The sequence below is a fragment of the Henckelia pumila genome, chromosome 3, assembly GCF_033568475.1.
Source record: "Henckelia pumila isolate YLH828 chromosome 3, ASM3356847v2, whole genome shotgun sequence".
Taxonomy (NCBI): Eukaryota; Viridiplantae; Streptophyta; class Magnoliopsida; order Lamiales; family Gesneriaceae; genus Henckelia; species Henckelia pumila.
Window position 1 is genome coordinate 24,765,108 of NC_133122.1, and position 12,962 is coordinate 24,778,069.

The window sequence follows — 12,962 nt, forward strand, 5'->3', positions numbered from 1 at the left end:
CAGGAAACCATCCGATCAATATAAACTATGTTGTCGGTTTAGCAATAAGTAATAATTCTCAAATAGGAATAATTTCAACAACACCAACTATTTCTGTTGAAAGAATGTTTGAAAATATTACAAGAATTGAACACCCTCGAAAAGAATTTATTGAAGAAATAAATCCCTATAAAAGATGGAGTTCAGATGACCTCCAAATCACAAAATAGTCTGTACCAAGAAGATCATTATCATTTGCTAGAAATGATGAAGATGTTCTTGATAAGATTGGAATCATGAATCAAAATATTCTTAAAATTAAACAAGCTATTGTTAATGAGTCAACCTCATCGCAATGACATCCTTAATAAACACTACAAGAAAAACGCTAAAAGACAACGAATTTTATCCGTTGTCGTAGGGGGTTTAAAACCGTTGTAACTGACGGTGTTGTCAAAACTGCGCACCTACGACAACGGATTTTATCCGTTGTCGTTTCCCTCAAATACAATGGATTTGTGTCAACGACAACGGATAAAATCCGTTGTCATTGCTCTCAATGACAGCGGATTTTATCCGTTGTCTTTGAGAAGAACGACAACGGATAAATCCGTTGTCGTAGGTGCGCAGTTTTTGACAACACCATCAGTTACAACGGGTTTAAACCCCTACAACAACGGATTATATCCGTTGTCATTTTCTATAAAAAAAACAAAAAAAATAGATTTTTTTATATAAATTCTAATATTATAAATAATCCAAAATTTAAAATTTCATAAATAAAATTTAATATACAATTTTTTTAGTATTACAAATCACTCAAAATTAAAATTCTAATTTAATACACACTGCAAATCGAAGTATCCGACGTCTTGCCTCATTACAGCCTTCAAACCTCTTGTTCTCAATCTCTGGAAACAACACAATCCAAGAAAAAGACAAAACAATTTGTCAGCTTAGCTACATATGTATTGAAAATCTAGAAACAATGAAACTAATTAACGTCATTGTAAAGAAGAATTTTTTTGAAATATATTTTGCATCTCGCAATATCCCAGAATACAGTAGAGAATTAACTTGGATAAGTACTTAATCTGTACCAATTAACTAAATAACAAACTAAGGGTAACAATCAAATCAACCTAGCAGAAATAAATTGTTTACAATTCAAGAGCAACAAAAAATTTCAATTGCAAGAGAAACAAGAAAAAGAAGGTCCAAGAACAAAGAAGTTCAAATGGACAACCAATATCATGTGAAAGGAAACTGAGAAAAAATTAAGAACACCTCAGAGAGTCAGAAAGTGCATGTATGAAAGCTTTTGATGAAGTGTATGGACCTCCCCATGGTGGCAGGGCCAAAACAGTGACACTTCCAAAATTTACTTCCCCTTTTTCCTAGATTCCATGAGAGGAACTACAGCTTGAATTAACCTCAAAGAACCTACAGATAAGAACAGTGAAGTGCATTGAAATAATCAGACACACATCAAGAAACTAGATTATTCAGTCAATTTGAACAATTTGATAAGTCAATCCCACAGAATAATGAGGTGATCCACAGTAATATACGTGTTCCATCACTTAAAGGTTGGTTGTACACATAACAATTCGAAAATTATTTCGTTTCGCAGCTAAGGGATGAGAATGAAATGATAGTCCATGACTAAAATAAATGCCCACATCAGGAGATTGATGTAATCGCTTGAATCTTAATTATTAAAAACACTACCGCTGATGCTTAATAAATTCCAAATTTTGTGCTAAAATCTCCAGTCATTACATGGATCTTAAAATGATCAGCATGCAACAATAAAAGGCTAAGATGACTTGAGGAGATGTAAAAATAAAACATTCTCGACGTAGAAATTTTCATAAAATGAAGACGAATACGAAATCACCGCCACAAAAGATTACCTTTTTCTGTAATATTAATTTTTGGCTCATTGTAGGTATCCTTGAAGTAGACTAGAAGTTTATGTAGTTCTTCCGGGTACACGAAGAAGGAACCAACTCCAGTCTGAAAATCATAAAATCACATAAATAATTAAGATGGCTTGATTTGGAAGGAAATATATCGAAATTTGGATTCGTATTCTTGATTACATACGGCCTCACCAATGGGTACCATTTCTTGAAGCTGGAAGAGAATTGAGAAGATAAAAAAAGTCATGTATAATGGGATTATATATATTTATATATATATATATATATATATATATATATATATATATATATAGCAATACCAATTACAGCCATAGTTTGAATGTACTCAAAATAGATGTACCTGGTTTTTCTGCAACTCCGGGTTCATTTCTCGGAACTTTGCCACTTTTGCTTCCAATTCCAGCGTATATGACTGCATTTTCCAAGTCACGAAATATATAAATAGAACTATTAATTAGGATATACCTTGCAGACGATGATGGAGCTGTCCACCTGCAGGAAGATTGTAGCCCCCTGCCTGGAAATCATTGTATTGCATTGGCTGAGGCGACGAGAAACTCGGGTGTGCCAGGTCCATGATTGGTTGTGCGTCATCCAGATTACTTTCCAGATGATGATGTTCCAGTAAGATTGTAACCCTAGAAAACTGTGATGTATTGCCTGCTGCTGATTCTGTCGCGACAACCAAAGATTCTGCTGCTGTTGTTCCTAAAAACCACACTGCACATATCCCCCAAGACAAAGGAGGGTTGATACTGTCTAATGTACAAGACAAAAGCGAAAGTAATAAAGGAATATTTCTCAGCAGTATAACATGTTATTGTTTCAACCTCACAAAATAGATTATTTTCTACCCATACCCGTATTGCATTCCCACCTGCCAAAAGCACAACAAAAATCAATAAACACCTCTCAACCATTATACCAACCAGATAAAAAAACTCATTCCACAACAGAAATCTGAATTTAAAAAAACAGAATATCATCAAGAAGAAATAAGAACATTATCCACTCTAATCAACAAAAAAATAATAATAAAGAAAAGAAAAGCCCCCGTATTTTTACCTCAAATAAAATCAATTGACATTCTAAAAAGAGCAAGACCGACAATAGTAGTTCACGGCGGCGACACGGTGGAACTCAGCCAGAAACTCGTCGAAATCGCGACTGAAATGATCAAGAAATTGGGGGAAAAGTCTGGCTAAGATCATACCAATACTAGGCTTTGAATATAATGTATAAAAACCAAAAACAGCTAGAAATTGCAAGGAAACGTAGCAACAAAACTTACATAGTGCTTGTCGCGATTTGGCAGCTTCGATTCAAGCTGTAATCACAACAAATTATAACTCCAACGATGCTGAAAACATATCTAACGTTCAAATAAATGCATCACACGATTAAAATCGTTAAAACGATCAAATTAACATTAAAATATACTGTAAAATACTTACCCCTGCCTTACCAGGGAATATGCATTGCCACAGCATCAAATTCACTGTACCATCGGGCAGCATCTCAAGTTTAGCCACAAAACACTGAAAAAAGGCATTTTACAGAAAAATGTTCCGACTTAAACAACAAATCGACAGACATAAATAAAATGAAAGCAAAACAAACAACAAAATGCGAAAAAAAAATCTCAATCGAACTTGAGGATGATTTGTGCGCTAGGCTTTTCGTTCTTCAGCCAGCCTTCCGTGCGCGATCCCTCTACATTTAAAATCCTCTGCCGCTGGGCAAAGTCGTATCCGGAGCCAGAGAGGAGCCGTCGTCTGGAAAATTCATTCTTCAGCCAGCCATCCGCGCGCGATCCCTCTGCATCTGCCGTCGGGCAAAGTTGTATCCGGAGCCAGAGAGGATCAGCCGTCTGGAAAATGATCGGGAGTGAGAGAGTGACCAAAAGTCTTCCATCATTGATCCTTCTTCTGCAAACCGCTCTCGATCTGAAGTCGGCTAGAGTTATGGCGGCTAGGGTTTGGTAATTGATGGTGAGAGCGATAAGGAGAGAAAGTGAGAAACGAGAGATATAAAAATGAAAGTGTGTTTCTAAGTTATAAGTATTATAACATATTTAAAAAAATTATTTTTATTAATATTATAAAATAATAATACAACAACAATTTTGTAGAATCCGTTGTCGTAGGCCATAAAAAACGCGCTCAAAGACAACGGATTTTAAAATCCGTTGTCGTAGGCCATAAAAAAACGCTAATAGACAACGAATTTTAAAATCCGTTGTCGTAGGTCATAATCTGTTGTTGTTTTTTAACAAAATAAGGCAAACGACAACGGATTTTAATAAATCCGTTGTGAAAGCTCTTGAGCCAACGGTTTTATCACAAAACCGTTGTCATTTAGATGTTGTTGTACATCAAATTTGTTGTAGTGAAAATTAGAAAAAGATCTAGGAGATTTAGAAAATAATATTAATAAGATCAATCTATCAATACAAGAATTATAGAAGAATTTCAAAGAATATATTGATTTAGCAACGACTAGATTAATAATTGAACAAGAAAGGCATAGTAATGAAATATTAAACTATCTTAAGGAAGTTCTTCCAATAGATAAAGGAAAAAGAAAAATGGAGGAAGAACCACCATTCAAAATTGAATCATGGTATAGAAATCCCCTTAGTTATGGCAAACATAAGTATGGAGATGTTTAGTGAAACCGACTCATCTGATTTTGAACAAATAGAGTAAATACAGAAGAATTATATCATTCACATCAGGACTCAGAACAATATAGAGATATGGATATTTCAGAATCAGAATCTGAAGATGATTCTAGACCACGATTAAATCTACGAACGAATGTAGAACGTAGTGGTGGAAGAGATGATGAAGAATTTAAATATAAACAGAGACCAATACTCTGGATCTTATAAAGATGTTAGAGATATTCTTAGAGAATCAAAAACATCAGGATTTGTGAAACAGAATATCTTAGATTTAGGTTGTTCAACAGCCAAAGAAAAAAAATCAAAGATAGATCATTGGGCAAATGAACTATCAGTACAAATTCAATTAACACCATTATTAGACAAAAGTGAGAATATTCAGGTTTTAACTCATGGGATGATAAAAATGACACTGGTAGGAGCAGTAAGAACTTGGGCTGAAAACCTAGTAATTACTAATCTACTACAAGAAATGACAGGACATCGATATTTCGAACTATTTGTTGATGCCTTGTACCAAGAATTTTTAGGAGTTTCTAATAATGATGCTAATTTGGTAGCTAAGAATATAGAACAAAATAGAGCAATCTTTATATTAGATAATATTAAATTATGCAATTTATGTTACTTAGAAGAATTTATTTGTGATTATGAAACAAACTATTATCAATTAATAGATGCTGATAAAAAGAAACCATTATAAACTAAGTATCTTTAATAAGATACCTAATATACCTATACACAGTAAGAGATGAATTTCTTAACTAGTCTTTATGCTAAAACTTTAGGAGGAGCTATTAAATTCATCAAAGACATAATAACAAAGAAATGTCATGAAGTAACACTAAATAAAAGAATCTCTAAATCCTACAAACAAAACAATAAACTTTGTTGTGACAAAATGAAATTCACAGTAAAAGAATACGGTTGCAAAACAAACATGTCACACAAATATTTAAAACGACAGAAACAGAATAAATTTAATAAACCTTATAAATCTTTTAATAAGAAATTTATTCCCTATAAGAAAAAGAAATTTAAAAAGAATTTCTTCAGAAAACCTTATAAAAGAAAATTTTATAAAAAGTTTGATAACAAAAAACCACCTTGCCCAAAGGGTAAAGGAAAGAAGTGCACATGTTGGTTGTGCAACGAAGAAGGGACATTATGCGAATTAATGTCCAAAACGAAATGAAAAGAAAAATAAAATTAAACTTCTTGAAGAAATATATACTATTGGATTTTATCCCGTAGAAACAATTGAATTTTCATCCGACGATGAAAATATTTATTATCTTGATGGAATCAAGTGAATCAGATTTTGAATCTGATTCCACATTTGATAATTCAAGAAATAATAATGATTAAAATAACGACAAGGGCATTTTCGAAAGACAAATATAGGAAGTAAATTGAAAGTTATGTTTGATTTAAGGGAGTTATCTACAAGTTGCCCATAATATAATAGGTAATAAATGATAGAGTAATGTATTTACGTACATTTTATTCTCGTTGAAAGTTAGTATAGGTGTCCAAAAAAAAATTCTATCATTGGATGATTGTGTAAAAAAAAAAAATCACAAAAACTCATGTGAGACAGTCTAATGGTTTAAATTTGTTATATGAATATATTATTTGGTTCACATATGAAAAATATTACTTTTAAAGACAAAAAAAAATTAATTTTTATTATAAATATAGAAAAGGTTGATCCGTCTCAAGAATATTAAAAACCATCTAAAATGAACCACCACGAACATCGACTCTTAAAGGGTCGACAATCTTTCAATAATTTCAAGCAATTAATTCAATATAAATAAATCAATATGAATGCATCACACATTATATATATATATATATATATATATATTCGCATTCACGGTCATTTGCTTTTACTTCTCTTATAACGTCATATCTTAATTATGATTAGTGCGAATTATTTAATTTTTATATTAATAAAGTGTACATTATATAATTTTAAATATTGTCATATATTATTGGGACTTATTTGGATTGTAACCGAGAACCTTCCATATTGAAACTTAAAAATGCTTATCCATCCAAAATTTAAAATTTATTATTGGTTCTTTTAATATATATTATTGGTTTCTACCATTATATATTTATATTACGGGTATTTTACACATACTAATTTTGTTTCCATCACAAAGTCTCTCTTCTAATTTCTTGTTTTGATTTTCGTCCATCTTCTTCGATCCAATTGGCTGCGTAAGACCACTTCTCTTTTCTTGAAGATCAAGTATCACAGGTATGGAAATAAAATTAAATATTATATGTATCTGCCTGCGTATCAGTTTTATGGGTTTTGTGTTTTCGAGCTTGATACAATAACGGGCGGGCTTTTGCTTCGATGCTAGCTAGGGGTGAATATCTTCTGCTCTCACATTAATATATATATATTTGATTTCTTGAAGTATTAAATTAAATGCCTCCGTTGGAAACTCACTTGCGAAATTGTTTTTTAATTTGTTCTCCAAAGTTAGATCGACTTAATTGCGAGCGGGATATATATTGAGAATTCGATCATCTGAATAATTGGCATCTTTTGTTTCCGTGCAGAAATACTACAACTACTTTACTAGTAATCATGGCAGATTCGTTCGTGTTGCGGGTATAACGAAATCGAATTAGGCTATGACTTGATAGGTGGGGTTTTGGTTCAGAAGGCATTGTTAGGCGGAAATAACGTACCTTGATCAAGATTCTTGATAAGAAGGGCAGAACAACTCAAGATCAGAATGGTCGCGGGAAAATCGAAAGATGAATCCCACGGCAGAAAAATTAATGAGATTCGAGCTAGTTCATTGTTCTCAAGAAATCGAGATATTGTAGAGGCAATCCGAAGCGCATTATCCGGAAGTTATTAGATCAGCGTGCATGTCCACTTCAGTAGCAGAGCCTGGTCCATCGTCTAGGGCATTAATTAGTAGATCAACCATCCACTTCTCCAACCGACCCCGGTCCATCGTCTTGGGCATTACCTGCTGTATCCACTTCAAGAGCCGATCAACACTTAGGCGCCTTCATGTTATAATTTCCTCGGTGCTAATTATGGCAGATGATGGACGGGGCGGCTCGGCTCTTCAAGTGGATGCAGCAAGTTGATCTAATGGACCGGGCTCGGCTCGTAAAGTGGATGGTTCATCTACTAATGCCCTAGACGATGGACCAGGCTCGGCTCCTGAAGTGGATATTGAAGGATGATCTAATAAATTCCGGATTTTGCGCTTCGGATTGCCTTTATAATATCTCGATTTCTTCATAACAGTGAACTCGAATCTTATTTTTCAGCCCTGGGATTCGTCTTTCGATTTTCCAGCGACCATTCTCTTGAGTTCTTCTGCCCTTCCTATCATTTCTTGATCAAGGTTATTTCCTCCTAACAATGCCATCAGATCCAAAGCCCCGCCAATCAAGTTATAGTCTAATTCGATATCGGTACCTGCGACACTAAACGGAAACCACCATCCATCCGAGTAAAGTACTTGTGGTATTTCTCCACGCAAACAAAAGATTTCAATTACTCACACGATAGATTCTCTCAATATCCCACACGTAAAAGCGATATCTAAATTTGAAAAAAAAAACAATATCTTGAGTGGGTTTCGTAGGGAGTCGTTTCATTTAAAGCGGGCGTAATTCAAGAAATCAAATTATGACATAAGAGCAGAAGATCTTCGTCCCCCAGTATCAAAGGAAAAAACCCATTATTGTGAAAACACAAAACCTATAATCAAAAACCATTTTTGTATCAAGAAAACACAAAACCCATAAACAAAAACCCTAAAACTAATATGTTATATACTGATACACTCAAAAATTAATTACTAGGAAGATACAAGGACTTGCTCGAGCGGGAGCAAGGATTAAGTGTGGGGAAATTTGATAGTTAGATTTGAGTTGCATATTAATCAGTTGTTTTGTAGCATTTGTGTGTTTTAATTTAGTATTTCGTTCGTCTTTCATTTATCGTGTCTTCATTACATGTTTCCCGGGTTATTTATAGGACATGAATTTTGGAGAACTGTTTGGACAGCAGTTTCATGGCTCGATCGGTCAAACTTTACCGATCGAGCGAGGGAGATGAAGACTTCGAGAAAGAGTTTTTGGCCGCTCGATCCGTCAAACTCTACCGATCGAGCGGCCATAAGAAAGGTGGATAATCGAGACAGAGATTTTCTTGCTCGATCCGACAAAGTTTACGGATCGAGCGAGACGGGCTGTTCGGGAAGAAGTTTTTAATTTTGGAAACTCTTTTATTTAGGACTCTAGTCTATTTTTAAGTCTTTATTCCATTTTGTTAGATCTATTATCAGATTTTGAACGCTTAGAAGACAAAATATTCCTTGGCGGCTAGGATTTTGTTCTATCTTTTCTTAAGATTTCTTCTCTTATTTTGATTTTTCTTTCGTTTTTCATGAATCGTTGTGGCTAGTTTCTAGAACTTGGTTGAGGAAGACAAGCCCTTGATTTTGTTTGTTTGTGAGATTCGAATTTTCAGTGTTTAATTATTATTGAGTATCAAAAGTTGTTCTAAATTATTTCATGCTTGTTATGTGAGATTTTTTGGATTGATCACCCTATGATTTCGCTATACAATCTACTGCTAAATTCAGAATTCAAAATCCGTAATTGTTTGAATCAACTAATTTGCGAAGAAACTACGATTGATATTTTCCGCTTGTGAATTTATTAAATTGTAGGGACAACAATTGACTAGATTAAGATACATTCACTTGTATATGTGTTTGTCTAGATTCGTCAGTTTCACTAGTTTGCATGCTATCGTGGATTTAAATATAATCGCTTGTATTGGGTTAATTCATTGATAAGGGTTAACTTAGAACGTTTTGTCTAGCTAACTAAGATTAAGGTGAAACATGAATTTAATTTTCAATGATGAATATTTGATAGAATTAATTATTTTTAGGAAATCGATGATCGAGTGAATAACTTCAAGGGTGTAGTCAACTGATACCAAAGATTGTTTTTAATTGATTTCTTCAGCACAATTTTCAATCTTGCATGATAGTTAATAGAGTTTTATTTTTAATTATTGTTGTTTTTTTTTATAGATAATTTCCAAAACTCAAACCCCCCTTTTATTTTGTTTTAGAACACACTAAATTTCACTTTCCTCGTGGGAACGATCTCTACTCTCACTACTGCATATTTTGTTTATCTGATTTGAGTTGGGTAATTTGGGCGTGATACGACTTAGCGCTACCAGCATTCTATGTTTAAGCAGCATGCTTAGGCTGTGGGTTTTTTTCTTTTAATTGTAAATCTTCATTGGCTTAAACATTTTTTAATATCATTTGTATGTGAAATTTTGAAAATTTTATTTGTAGTATTGACATTTGAAACTAGATTTATCAATGATTTGTATACTAAAAAATTAGGTATAAATCGTTCAAACAGTTCAAAATTAAAAATCTTTCTTTCGGTTTATTTGTATGTTTTCTGCTTTGTTACCGTGAAAGTTGTTTATTAAACTCTTTTCGTTATGAATTATAACACAAAGTTACTTTTTGATTAAGAACTGGTTCGAAAACGAGTAGGTCTGAGGCGAAAGGCAGTACCCATAGGCCATATGAGGCACCAAGCCATTGCTCTGCTACAGTATTTCGAAGTACAATGGAAGAACTTTCATTTGTAATCGGGAGAAGACAACTAGACTGGATAAATGATTTTCCATTCTCGGAATGGTTAAAGATTCCAAAGCTTAGCTTTAGTTGATTGAAGGTTGAGGTAGTGTTGAAAAGGTTTGATGTTCAGTCTTTGTCCTACAAATTTGGCAATGGTAGTGTATCGGTTCCTTTTAAATCGTCATATTTTTCCATTGTGATGAGGTTAAAGTATGTTGGACAACGGTGATTATCGATTTGAAATTAGAATCTTCCTTTGTAACTCGTTATTTTTGGGGTAATGTAAGCAAGGTGATCCGGTCAAGTATTCATTTGAAACTTCTTGAACTAGCGCGTAAGAAGAAAAAAAATATGTTGATGACTTTGGAGGATATTTAATCTTGTATTTATTCAATTGTGTGATTTTTCCGGTTGGCAATTATTCAACTCCATGACTTATTTTGCCATATCTTGATGATCTGGATCATTTTTTTGATTACTCGTGGGGTGATGCTGCGTAACGATTCCTTTGCGAGCAAATTGCTGCCCATATCGGTGATGGACAAGGTGAAGTAGAACGAAAGAAATACCTAGATGGTTGTTTAGTGGGATTGATGGTTAGTATTTATTGTTTCTTAATAAATTAGGCATCTAACATTTTCTTCTTGTTCATATTTATATCTAATAATCTTTCAATGTAGATTTGGTTTTATGAGAGTGTACCTTTCTTTGCCATTCAGACAAGTTTTAAGAAATTTCCCCGTGTTTTTCGTTGGCGAAGTGCAAAATTCCTAAACAATGCCGATTCCCCCGAAGAATTTTTTAACGCAATTACGAGGACGAAGGTCCTATTTGATATGTTATTTTTATATAATATTATTTAAAATAATTATAAAGTTCTAACGTTGCAATTTTATGTTATAAATAGGTTGTTCCTTTAGTTCCATTCCCTGAGGAAAGAGTGTTTGTTGAGGGAATAATTTCCAGCGGTGTGGTAAGTGAATGTGATGCGAATTTATACTTTGTGAAATTAATTTTAATGTTCTTAAAGTTTGTTGATGGATTTTATGATTGATTTGTTACAGGTAATGTCAACAATAAATGAGTATATCCTGAAAACTGATGTCACTCGTTTGGAGAAGATTGTTAGGGAACAATCTTCTGAGATTGAGAAGTTGAAATGCAAATATAGTTCAAAGAATGTTGTTGGAGAAAGTAATAGTCGTAAAAAATCTGTTGGTAAGGATTTTGATGGAAATTTCAGTGACTTATATAGTGTGCAGCTAGAGACACAAGTTCCAATAAATCATGAAAATGTGAAAGATGTTGCTGATGAAATGGATGATGGATTCGGTAAGTTAGATGAGAAAAAAGGTGAGAAAATGCAAGTAGAAAATTAAATTGAGAAGGAACCTAAGAAGATAATTGATAATGTGAATGTGGATTCTAGTAAAATGACCTCAAAGGCTGATGGAGAAGCCTCTGGTCGAAATGTTGATGACTATGCTTCAAAATTGATGGTTGACGAGAGCAATGCTGCAAGTGGGTTTGATCCTAAAAAGATGGAAAACATAAGAAAAAAATTAAAGTGCGCGAGTAGGAGAAACAAAGAGATTTTGATGAATGCATCGAGAAGAACTTCAAAACGGACTGAGAGAGAAATCTTGTAGTTTGGTTGGTAGGTACGACAGAGGTTAGTAGTAATATATTACCTATAGCTGTTTTTTTTCTTAATTTGATATGTGACTTAGATTGTTTTTGTTTTAATTGTTATGTGTTTCATCAGGATGACTACGTCGTAGATCTTGATCGTATTGTTGAGCAGGTGACGCTAGACGTTGGACAGGTCATGGAGATCCTCTGCAATTGTACAAATCGGACAGATTTTTGAGGACACGATTTAGTGATGATTCGGAGAGAAATGTCATTTGTTCTTTTCTTTCAAAATAAAAATTGGAGTAAGTCATCATGTTTATTATTGTATATTTTAATTAGTGCATTGGTCTTCTTTTGCACAGTTGTGTGGTGTGGAATGGCTCATATCTATCAGTGGAAGGAGCTCAACTATGCGATCTGCTGTTTGGCAAAGATGTCCGAGGAGAGATAATAGAATGCTACCTAAAAATTCTGAGCCACTCCAATAACCATGACCTCCCCATTTATACGATTCAACCTTGGGTTCAGGTGTGTATGGAGTACCTTTGTAATTAATTGTATTTCATCAATTATTCTTTTATTTTTGTATATAAGAACTATAAAATTGATTGTTGACAATTTAAATATTTTTTCGTAGTGTGATGTATTAAATGTACTTGGTGAGCACCACAAGAACAAATCACTCGAGGATCATCAATACGTGGACTTCCTCTCCAAGTGTACGAATAGTACCGTGGTGAAGCTACATGATCTAAACAAAGAAGTAATAGATATATGCAGATATGTATTCTTCCCTATTGGTGTGAGATCCCATTGGTGTTTGCTTGTGTGGAATAGTGAAAAAAATAATTTGTGGTGAGAAACTCAATAAACAGCCCATATGACAGAAAAGTGCGAGACAATTTGTAAGTATTTCATTATTGTATCTCCCTCATTATGTGATGCAATTAGTTTACTATTACAATAATTCAATTTATGTACAGGTTGAATTTCTATTAGGATACTTGAGGATTTTCAAGGACATTGACCTTGCCTATTGCACCGTGG

The 12,962-nt window shown here is 33.6% G+C and overlaps 1 protein-coding gene across 1 annotated transcript; it reads right to left on the bottom strand.

Moving 5' to 3' along the window:
- Nucleotides 1-760: 760 nt before the first annotated feature.
- LOC140893451 (vicianin hydrolase-like) lies at nt 761-2,480 on the bottom strand. Its single transcript, XM_073302521.1, has 5 exons — nt 2,418-2,480; nt 2,266-2,337; nt 1,896-1,998; nt 1,319-1,422; nt 761-890 (listed from the first exon to the last, which is right to left on the bottom strand). The coding sequence occupies exons 1-4, from the start codon at nt 2,451-2,453 to the stop codon at nt 1,361-1,363; spliced, it is 273 nt and encodes a 90-aa protein (XP_073158622.1). The 5' UTR covers nt 2,454-2,480; the 3' UTR covers nt 761-890; nt 1,319-1,360.
- Between the last annotated feature and the right edge of the window lie 10,482 nt (nt 2,481-12,962).

What these genes read in the sequence shown, in the direction of transcription:
- LOC140893451 (XM_073302521.1), bottom strand. Translation starts at nt 2,453, where the DNA reads ATGATTTCCAGGCAGGGGGCTACAATCTTCCTGCAG. An exon ending in GGGCTACAATCTTCCTGCAG is followed by an intron (nt 2,338 to 2,417) that starts GTGGACAGCTCC and finishes TGGAAAATGCAG; the next exon opens with TCATATACGCTGGAATTGGA. An exon ending in CGGAGTTGCAGAAAAACCAG is followed by an intron (nt 1,999 to 2,265) that starts GTACATCTATTT and finishes TATGATTTTCAG; the next exon opens with ACTGGAGTTGGTTCCTTCTT.